General features: G+C 52.6%; 2 protein-coding genes across 2 annotated transcripts; both read left to right on the forward strand.

Moving 5' to 3' along the window:
* The first annotated feature begins 509 nt into the window (after positions 1–509).
* Positions 510–1,935, forward strand: ucn3l (urocortin 3, like). Its single transcript, XM_086146182.1, has 2 exons — positions 510–681; positions 750–1,935. Exon 2 carries the CDS (start codon positions 767–769, stop codon positions 1,235–1,237), a length of 471 nt encoding a protein of 156 aa, XP_086002308.1. The 5' UTR covers positions 510–681; positions 750–766; the 3' UTR covers positions 1,238–1,935.
* A 957-nt stretch (positions 1,936–2,892) lies between these two features.
* On the forward strand, positions 2,893–10,873 carry copg2 (COPI coat complex subunit gamma 2). Its single transcript, XM_086147320.1, has 24 exons — positions 2,893–3,025; positions 3,520–3,572; positions 4,408–4,488; positions 4,575–4,646; positions 4,740–4,819; positions 4,923–4,998; positions 5,121–5,213; positions 5,299–5,385; positions 5,471–5,628; positions 5,720–5,853; positions 6,190–6,257; positions 6,427–6,615; positions 6,950–7,045; positions 7,147–7,390; positions 7,470–7,545; positions 7,717–7,820; positions 7,904–8,029; positions 8,219–8,287; positions 8,375–8,556; positions 9,569–9,698; positions 9,815–9,912; positions 10,006–10,144; positions 10,358–10,456; positions 10,586–10,873. Exons 1-24 carry the CDS (start codon positions 2,989–2,991, stop codon positions 10,714–10,716), a joined length of 2,622 nt encoding a protein of 873 aa, XP_086003446.1. The 5' UTR covers positions 2,893–2,988; the 3' UTR covers positions 10,717–10,873.
* The last annotated feature ends 4 nt before the right edge of the window (positions 10,874–10,877 follow it).

The following is a 10,877-nucleotide window of genomic DNA, read 5'->3' on the forward strand; positions in this document are numbered from 1 at the left end:
CATTAATGATTTCTGTTGGCGGTTGGTAGCGACTCATTTCCCTGAATGAACGGATGAATGATGACTGCATGATGAGCGGAGCGGCGTCTCGTTCTTCCTCTTCATGGTTTGAAGACACTCTTTACCGGGGATGAACGAAGCGCCAGGAAACGTTCACGGTGACCGCAGCGCGCCGAGGCCAGAGCCGTGCACACCTGCTCCTCCTTCTTCTCCTCCTTCTTGTCCTCCTTCTTCACCACCTCCTTCCTCTCCTCCTTCTCCACCTCCTTCTTGTTCTTTGTGTGACTTTCCGCGGCGGTGCGCCGCAGCCAATGGGAGCAGCCGAGGTGACGTCAGGCTGACGTAAGCAGGAGGCGCGTGGCTTGTACTAAACGTGCGCGCCGGAGCCGGTCGGCGCGAACGCACGCTCGCTTTGACGGCACGCGGCCGGGAGGATAGACCGGGAGAGACCGGGAGAGACCCCAAGAGACCCCAAGAGACTCCAAGAGACCGGAAGAGACCGGAAGAGACCAGAGTAGACCGGAAGAGACCAGAGTAGACCGGAAGAGACCCCAAGAGACCTCAAGAGACCGAAAGAGACCAGAGTAGACCGGCAGAGACCAGAGTAGACCGGCAGAGACCAGAAGAGACCAGAAGAGACCGGAGCAGGAGCCCGGAGCCCCGCACCGGAAAGCTCCGCAGGTGGGTGCGGCTCCGACACGCTCGGAGAGCGGAAGCAGGCGCGATGTTGACGGTGTCTCCCTCCGCAGCCTCCCGGGGCCCGAGGATGCTGCGGTGCCTGAAGACCCTGCTGCTGCTGGCCGCGCTCCTCCCGCCGGCCTCCGGCCTGTGCTTCCGCCTGCCGCGGCCCTCCCCGGCCCTCCTCTGCGGGGGCCCGCCGGGCGGAGACGAGGAGCCGGGGTACCCCGGACCCGGGCCCGCCTGGGGGCCCCTCCTGCAGGAGTACTTCACCTCCTCCTCCTCCTCCTCCGACCAGTCCAGCCGGGAAAGAAGGACTTCCAGTCCCGCAAATTACCGCTTCGTGACCCGGACCAAGCTGCGGGGGCAGATGCTGCGGGGGCCGCAGGGGCCGCCGGGCCTGCAGGGGCCGCAGGGGCGGCGCGGCCGGCTCACCCTGTCCCTGGACGTCCCCACCAACATCATGAACGTCCTCTTCGACGTGGCCAAAGCCAAACATCTGCGCGCCAAGGCGGCGGAGAACGCGCGGCTCCTGGCGCAGATCGGCCGCCGGAAGTGACTCCGTGAACGGATGAATGAATGAATGAATGAATGAATGAATGAATGAATGAATGAATGAAAGGCTTCCCATCGTGTCTGTGGAAGTCGATCCAAATTTTCTCCTGGCGGCTGGACTCGGTTTCTCCACCTTCTTGTAGGAGAGCGCTGGCACCTCCTCCAGGGATGAGAAGTCCAGTCCAGCGGCCACGACACGCTTTGTCAAGGACATCCCGTCACAGCTGCCGCTGAAGACTCCCAGAGGACCTGACCTTCACACATCTGGCTCTTCTGACTCTATTCTTCTCGGTCGCTCCCGGACCTTCAGACAAATCCCCGCGTCATTCCAGGAGCTTCTAATCACACCGATCATTCTTCTGCTCTCAAGCCGGTCAGGAGCAGTTTAGATGGTTCGCCCTCACTTTGAAAAGCTCATCCATTGGTTGAGGGAACATCTAGCCATGTTAAAGTGAACACGGAGCCCCTTCGCGGTCCGCAAGTCCTACTTTTTGGACCAAATCTTTTCCCCGACAAATAAAGAAGACGCGCATCTTGTCGTCGTGCGTCGTCGCATCGGATCTCCTCTCCTTCAGCCGGTCTCCTCACGGCGGTCGCAAATACCATCGGGGTCGCGCAGCGCGGCGAAATGCACGGGAATGTGTGCGCGCGTCAGATGCCTGTTATTTTTATACTTCAAATAAAGGATTATTTTTGATCTAATAAAGCATATGGAACAAACCGTGCCGCTCTGCGTGCAGTCAATCCCCCCCCCCCCCCCACACACACACACACACATGCATGGAATTACCCCCCCACCCCCACTCCCCCAATTTATCGATCAGTGGGTCTGAATGGATTGACCCATCGATCAATACGATCACTCCTCGGGTGTCACGAACAACATCTGGCCACCGGGGGCTTCGCAGAGCATCGCAGTCACACCCACTGCGACCCCGGTTCTTCCGCACACACCGTCTGGAGGCGCTTCCGACCCGCAGACAAACACGCAACACTCCCCGCATATCTGCCAGCAGATGATGTCCGTGCACAAGAATGTATAGGATCGTGAGAACTCAGCTTGTCAACTTGGTCACTTGTTTTTATTTCATGTCAAGCTGCTTGAGCCGTGTGCTAGTCAAAGCAAGAAATTTGGGACTTCATATCTTTTTTCATAAACTACTAACTCTGGAAAGTCATGTGTCTCCTGTGAGGACTTGCTTTTTCAAGAGCTATGTGAATTTCTGCATACTTACAACTGTGCATTATATAAAGTATCACTTGATGAAAATATAAAGACCTTGAACAAGAACCCCACCTGATTGTGTTTGATGTAATTTCAAATAATGAAACATTTGTCTGGACGTCAGCCCGCAACAAAACCACGGATCCATCATCTCGCGTTGGGTTTCGCAGAATGTCGCCATCTTGTGGCTATTTGTTGTAACTACAAGAGACGGCCAGCCTCTCGCCGCTCTAAGAGATATAATTTATTCCAGAAAATGCGCCTGTTTTTTGACACGCGGACTTATTTCGTACTTGTAATATATTTAGAGATTATTTAAGTTGCCTGGCATATTTCAAGAGTTTACGCGACTTTATTCCTCCCAAAAGGTGCTGCGGTTCAGGAGCCGCGCTGCCCTCTTCCGGCCACAGTCCGCATGATGTCACATCCGTCGACGTGGACGTTTGCAAACAGGAAGTTAGCGTTTCACTTTGGCGACGTGGAAGCGGCTGTGCTGACCGAGGCTGAGAGGCTCCGTCCGCTCCTCCGAGATGATTAAAAAGTTTGACAAGAAGGACGAAGAGTCCGGTGAGTTCCGGGCTGCGGTGATTTAAATAATGGCCTTTTTCGGAAAAGGGACTGCGTGCTAACGGGAGGCGTCGCCGCCGCATCGTTTGCTAACTCTTTGCTAACGCTGCTAGCCAGCAAGCTAAAGCTAGAGGTACCGGTCTGGTCAAAGATTCTCGCCTGAAACCTATATATATATTTATCCGCGTTGTTGTCAGGCTAAACAGCAAACTGATTAAAATCCGTATATATCTCGTTTTTAGATTAATTCATCGAAAAGGGATGTCTCCGGTCGTAAATGTACGAGTGATGTTAGCTCTGTTGTGCTAGCATCATACGCTGCCGACTGTCACCGGTGTGGATTTTCATGCAAAACGATTTCTCCACTTTCGCAGAGGACTTTCGATGTCTGTCAAACCGCGCTTATGATTTAATAAGCGAGCCTTTCAGCATGTCAGCTTGTGTTATGCGTTTATTACATACAGCTTGTCTGACCCTTCTATTCTTGCTGATAGGAAGTGGCTCAAACCCTTTCCAGCACCTGGAGAAGAGTGCGGTGCTGCAGGAGGTACGTGAAGACTCCTGCGGACTTTGGCTTTGCACACTGTCAAAGTTTATTGTCCATTTCTTCACTAGTACCGGACAAACAGGAATCAAGAAGACATTTTTTAATATCCAATATTATTTCATAAATGTCCGAACACGAAAGTAAACAATGAAGTGCACAGCATTGAACGACATTTACCATTATTAAATGTAAAAATAATAAAACAAAAACATAATATCTAAGTGTATATAGTAGCATACTGTGCACTGTATATGTAGAAAACACAGTAAACCCTTGTTTGTTGCGTGGGTTACGTTCTAAAAATAATCTGCAATCGGCGATATCTGCTAAGTAGGCAGCTTTATTTTTTTGCAGTTATCATAAAATACAATACAGTACTATAGAATGAAACTAAAGATCCTGTTTTCTACCTTCATTCAGTGTGTCCAGAAGTTTAACTTTTTCTGCAATAGTTCACATCTTCCTCCTTTTGGGCGCGTCGTCAGGTGCCTTTTCTGGTGCAGAACGTTTCATCGACATTGTGTGTTTTGTCATGGAGAAAATTCGCAAATATAAATTTGGCAAGCTGTACAGAGCGACGAGGCGCGGAGATTGTTGACAGTGATCTACCGTCCTTTAGCCAAAAAACTGTACTAAAACAATCGGTGAAACAGCGAAGCTGCAAAAGGTGAACCGCGCTATAGTGAGGGTTTACTGTGTAGCAGCAGTGGTTCCTCTGTAAGTTGTGCAAAAGCAGTCCGTAATAGCAGCATGATGTTTTGTACCGCAGAAGGCGCCACCAGATGGATTTGATAAAAGCGTACCTCCATAATGACAGCAATGTTGTGTTTCATAGGCGCGCATCTTCAACGAGACCCCTATCAACCCTAGAAGATGCCTACACATTCTCACCAAGATCATCTACCTCCTCAACCAGGTGAATGGAGGTTCACGTGTGAAGTAGTTGTCCATTGCTCTTTTGAAAATCCCAGTTTTCTCAGACGTCTGCCTTTCTTCGTTCAGGGGGAGCACTTTGGGACCACCGAGGCCACCGAGGCTTTCTTTGCGATGACCCGGCTCTTTCAGTCCAATGACGTAAGGCTCCGCTCATTCTCTATTGGATTTTCACACCTTCAAAATTCAAGTTTCATCGTGCTAATAGTCTGTCTTGTTGTTTTTTCCCCGCAGCAAACCCTGAGGAGGATGTGCTACCTGACCATCAAAGAGATGGCCAACATCTCTGAGGATGTCATCATTGTCACCAGCAGGTTTGTAACATCACGCCCGAAAATTATGATCCGGGTACAACGTCCCTTTCCTTGTCATGAGGTAACATGGTGTCGTTTCGGACGCGCCTCTATTTTCCTACAGTCTGACCAAAGACATGACTGGGAAAGAAGATGTGTACCGAGGACCCGCCATCAGAGCCCTCTGCAGGATAACTGATGTGAGTGCACCTCTCTTTCTCACCCACGCTGTCTCGCCCGCGTGATCTTGTGCTGGGAAGAAACATACAATGGTATTGAGCTCACGTTTTCTGTTTTTCAACCTTTGCCGTGTTCCACCCAGACCACCATGTTGCAGGCCATCGAGAGGTACATGAAGCAGGCCATCGTTGACAAGGTGCCGAGTGTGTCCAGCTCCGCCCTGGTCTCCTCTCTGGTAGGACGTGACACAGATCCCACCTCAGCCACAGATGTAGGAGGAGAGACGCTTTATCTTTTCTCTGCCGTGCTTTCCTGTGCAGCACATGGTGAAGATGAGCTATGACGTGGTGAAACGCTGGGTGAATGAAGCTCAGGAGGCCGCCTCTAGTGACAACATCATGGTCCAGGTGTGTAGAAAGAAATGCCAAAATCCTTTCAGTTGGATAAATATCCATGCTGTGAAGTCTAAAGTGGACCGCCGTTTGCTTGCAGTACCACGCCCTCGGCCTGCTGTATCACCTCAGGAAGAACGACCGCCTGGCTGTGACCAAGATGCTCAACAAGTTCACCAAGTCCGGTCTCAAGTCGCCGTTTGCGTACTGCATGCTGATCCGGATCGCCAGCAAGCTGCTGGACGAGACCGAAGGAGGGTAAGAAGAGCCGCGGCGTTTGCCGTGCGGCCCGAAGGTCCCGAAGTGAGTCCATATGACCCGAACTCCCGCGTCCGTGTCCTGTCTTCAGCCACGACAGCCCCCTGTTCGACTTCATCGAGAGCTGTCTGAGGAACAAGAACGAGATGGTGGTGTACGAGGCGGCCTCCGCCATCGTCCACATGCCCAACTGCACCGCCAGGGAGCTGGCCCCCGCCGTGTCCGGTCAGTCCTCCTCCGCCGCGTCGCTTTCAGCTCAGGGTTCCAGTTACTGGTTGTCATGTTGAGTTTATTTTGTAATACCCTGTGATGAGACGCACACGTCGTACATAAATAAGGAGGTCCCTATTCCTGCAGGATCTTAGTGAGCGGACACTGTCGATACTTAAGGAAGCACCTGCTGTATTTGTGAGCGTCCATCTCCACGCCACAGCAGCTCATCTTTAAAACGATTTCACGGCATCGTGCCGTTATTTTGTTACCGTATCGCTCGGCCCCGAGGCAATCCTCTAAATCGTTCTGATTTCTGTGAATTCTACTGAATATAAATTCTTCTTTCAGTGCTTCAGCTCTTCTGCAGCTCTCCTAAAGCTGCGCTGAGATACGCCGCCGTCCGGACGCTCAACAAGGTGCACCTTCACCTCTCGTCACAGCCGGTCAAAATATGTTTGCAAAAGTCAGACTGTTGGTTCAAGAGGAGTTGGAGCTCCTTGTGTTTTTTCAAATCTTTATTCGTTGATCCATCTTATCTTCATAACACTGAGTTGGCATGGAGTCTGACGCTCGTCCCTCCACCAGGTGGCCATGAAGCATCCTTCAGCTGTGACCGCGTGCAACCTGGACCTGGAGAACCTGATCACCGACTCCAACCGCAGCATCGCCACCCTGGCCATCACCACCCTCCTGAAGACGGGCAGCGAGAGCAGCGTGGACCGTCTCATGAAGCAGATCTCCTCCTTCGTGTCCGAGATCTCCGATGAGTTCAAGGTCACTTTTTTACTGCTTTATTTAGAAAGCAGGTCAGATCAGCAGTTTGTCCCCGTCAGCCAATATTTCTCTCCGTCTGCGCGAATGAACAATCTCGCTCACGCCGGAAATCCTTTCGACGTGTGGAGAACAGAACTTTGTGTCTGTGTCGGCTCCGCCGAGCTTCTGCTGTCCCCGTTCCTTCCTCTTTAACCGGATTTCATCCTTTGCAGCCACGTTAGATTGATTTCCAATGAGATTTCCCTCCCGCTTCACTTTTTTTCTATTTTAAAGCCTGATATTTGTGGCCTACTTTATCTCCACGTAATCCGCTGCTCGTGCTGACTTCCTCCAGGTGGTGGTGGTGCAGGCCATCAGCGCTCTGTGCCAGAAGTATCCCAGGAAGCACAGCGTCATGATGAACTTCCTGTCCAACATGCTCAGAGATGACGTAAGCCAACGGCACCGCCCTCTCTTGTTTTGTTTGCGGACGAGTCCGGCAGGAAGGTCGGGCCGGCGGGACGGCGCAGTAACGCCGTTCTCATCCGTCAGGGCGGCTTCGAGTACAAGCGCGCCATCGTGGACTGCATCATCAGCATCATCGAGGAGAACCCCGAGAGCAAAGAGACGGGCCTGGCCCACCTGTGCGAGTTCATCGAGGACTGCGAGCACACCGTCCTGGCCACCAAAATCCTGCACCTCCTGGGCAAAGAGGGGCCGCGCACGCCACAGCCCTCCAAGTACATCCGCTTCATCTTCAACCGCGTGGTGCTGGAGAGCGAGGCCGTCCGCGGAGGTGAAAGCCGGCCCAGATCTTCCGAACTCCCTCCTGCTTTTGTGTGCTCTCGCTGAGATGTTTCTCTGGTGTGTCTCAGCTGCCGTCAGCGCTTTGGCCAAATTCGGAGCTCAGAACGACGATCTGCTGCCGAGCGTCCTGGTTCTCATGCAGAGGTACTGCTCCGCTACCGTCTCTAGACCCAACACTGCAGCCGGATTAGTGATCCGTAGAAAACGTCCGATCTTCTCATCCAAATGCTGCAAAGTGTGCTTCCACCTGAGGACATCCAACCATCCGGAGGGCCGCTCGCTAACCCCGACGTATCCTCGTGTGTGTGTTTGCAGGTGTATGATGGACAGTGATGACGAGGTTCGTGACAGGGCCACCTTCTACATGAACGTGCTCCAGCAGAAACAGAAGGCCCTCAATGCTGCCTACATCTTCAACGGTGAGGCGATCTACCCGAGGTTCGGACGAAAAGGTGCGCGCGAGGGTTGTATCTGACGGAGGCGGCGTCCGTGTTCCTCTCAGGTCTGTCCGTGTCCATCCCGGGACTGGAGAAGTCTCTCCACCAGTACACCCTGGAGCCCTCGGAGAAGCCTTTCGACATGAAGACGGTCCCTCTGGCCACCACGCCCATCACCGAGCAGAAAACAGGTGCTCGTCCTGGCGAGTCTCAGAGTGGACCGTGAGATGTCGGGAACAGGAGAACGTAGTCAAACAGGAACCATATTTGTCACGTCCGCTGAGAATGCGCTTCTATGAAGGAGACCCCCTCGTCCGAACCGTATCTTCTGCTCCGTCAAACGCCTCGGACTGTCTGAAATCCGTCTGCTCTCTTCTCAGAAATCGCTCCGGTGGCCACCAGCAAGCTTCCCGAGAAGCTGGCCCCGTCCCGCCAGGACATCTACCAGGGTGAGGCGCCGCCCCGGCAGATCTTTGGTGCCGATGAGCCGCCGCGTCTTCACCGTCTTCACCGTCTTTCCTAAACTTCTGCCGCAGAACAACTGGCGGCCGTCCCGGAGTTCCAGGGTCTGGGGCCGCTCTTCAAGTCCTCCGAGCCGGTGCAGCTGACGGAGGCGGAGACGGAATACGTGGTGCGCTGCATCAAACACACCTTCGCCAGACACATGGTCTTCCAGTTCGACTGCACCAACACCCTGAACGACCAGCTCCTGCAGAAGGTAGCTCATCCTCGCATTACTACTTGGGTTTTTTTTGGCCAAAACGTCTCGATTTGCTAGTAATTGCAAAATGAATTTCATTCAATTTAAAAAACAACAACAAAATATTTAATTTGAGTTAAAAACCTCTAAAAAATAAAAGTCAAAGCTCTGCGGGTCGGATGGAGACTTTGAGAACCTGCAGAGCTTTGAGAGATGAGATGAGAACAACTTTATTTATCCCGAAGGAAATTATTGTGCCAGAGTTTCAAGCAAAAACATAACAGTAATAGATAGGGGTGTAAATCAGAGCCATCATGACGATTCGATCCGATTCAATTTCTCAAGGCAACGATTCGATCGATTCGATTTTTTTTTCGATACTTAAAAACGCCCCACGATTCGGTTCGATACGATTTTTTTTAACGACGATACGATTTTTTAATACGATTTTTTTTAACTATTTCAAATTTTGAATAAATCAACGGAAGCTGTAATATCATATAACTTCATATATATTCAATTAACTTCAATTCGACATTCTTTACATATCGCCACATCCTTTACCAATTCTTTCCTGTTTTTGCGGAAGCCGAAATACTTCCACACGAACGATTTTAAACCCACAGGAGTGTGTAAGTCCGCGTCCTTCTCAGCCATATCGATGTCCGCCTCCCGAATGTTTAAATGCGAGTGCTTTGCCAAAGAGGGTGTGTCCGCTGAAAGACTGTGCTGAAAGAAGGGAAGGGAAGCGAAGTAGGTGGAGACAAAGTAGGTCACCGCCACCCGCAGCACGGAGTGAGAATTACGCCTCAGAGCAGACTAAAAATAGACAGGGAAAATGCATACATGGATCGATACTCTTGCGGACGTGTCGACGCATCGGATCGTCAGCTGTCGGATCGATATATCGATACATATCGATTTTTTTTTTACACCGCTAGTAATAGATAATCGTAGGAAGGAGGGAGAATAAGAAGGTCTCACCATCAGAATGGCGGCCCAGGATGTTTGAGAGGATTCCTGTCTCCAGGTGGTGGTCCAGATGGAGCCTTCGGAGGCGTACGAGGTGATCCACTACGTCCCGGCCCCGAGCCTCCCCTACAGCCAGCCCGGCTCCTGCTACACGCTGGTCCGCCTGCCCGACGACGACCCCACCGCAGGTACGAGACCCGCGGGCGCCGCCGCCGCTCCTGGGCTTTCTCGGGGAAGCGGGGCCGTAAATGCTATCGCGACGCGTCAGAGGATAAAGAATGATGCCGTGCGTGTTGGCTTCCAGTGTCGTGCACGTTCAGCTGCACCATGAAGTACCTGGTCAGAGACTGCGACCCGAACACGGGGGAGCCCGACGACGACGGCTATGACGACGAATACGTGGTACGTTCCGCGGCGGATCCGCGACGTCGAAGGTCTCCGCGGCGCCGTCGGTGTTTTGACCTCCTCTCCTCTGCTCGCTCTCCCCGTCTCCAGCTGGAGGATCTGGAGGTGACGGTCGCCGATCACATCCAGAAGATCTTGAAGCCGAACTTCGGCGCCGCCTGGGAAGAAGTCGGGGACGAGTTTGAGAAGGAGGAGACCTTTGCCTTGGCGTCCGTGCGGACCTTAGACGGTACGAACACCACATACACGCCAAGAGGAAATACATTTGCACGAATAAGAACGTTGTATGAAGCGAAGTGTCTGCACGCCGGCATGAAAAGCAAGCCGCCAAACAAAGTCGCCATGACCTTCTGACGGATTTCCATTTGCTCCCTTCACATGGAGTCTGACTGATTATTCCGGAGCCCGTTCTGACGCCCGCCGTGTGTTTCTTCTCGTGCAGAGGCGGTGAGCAACATCATTAGCTTCCTGGGAATGCAGCCATGTGAGAGATCTGACAAAGTTCCGGAGAACAAGAACTCCCACGTCCTCTTCCTCGCAGGTGGGCGCCGCCGTAACGAAGGGAACTTTTTAAATAGCGGTCGGAGCTGCTCCAACAGGGACTCCGCTGAGCGTCTGAAGAAGTGGCTGTTCATTTCCCGTAGACTGACTGCGTCTCCTCCCCCCTCAGGTGTGTTCAGAGGCGGTCACGACGCCCTGGTTCGCGCCCGCCTGGCGCTGGCCGACGGCGTCACCATGCAGGTGACGGTTCGCAGCGACGACGAGACGGTGGTGGACGTCATCCTGGCGTCGGTGGGCTGAACGTCTCAGAGCGTCAGCCTCGCCGCCCCTGCCGCTCTTCCTCCTTTCACCGTAAATTCCTTCACAACCGAAAAGCGTCCGCTTTGGTTCTCCACTCTGTTTGTGTACAAACTTTCGACATTTCACGTCTAATAAATACGACCGTACCACAAAGAAAGAAG

Source organism: Fistularia commersonii, chromosome 5 (genome assembly GCF_037954325.1).
Source record: "Fistularia commersonii isolate RoL2024-O1a breed Wild chromosome 5, RoL_Fcom_v1.0, whole genome shotgun sequence".
Lineage (NCBI taxonomy): Eukaryota > Metazoa > Chordata > Actinopteri > Syngnathiformes > Fistulariidae > Fistularia > Fistularia commersonii.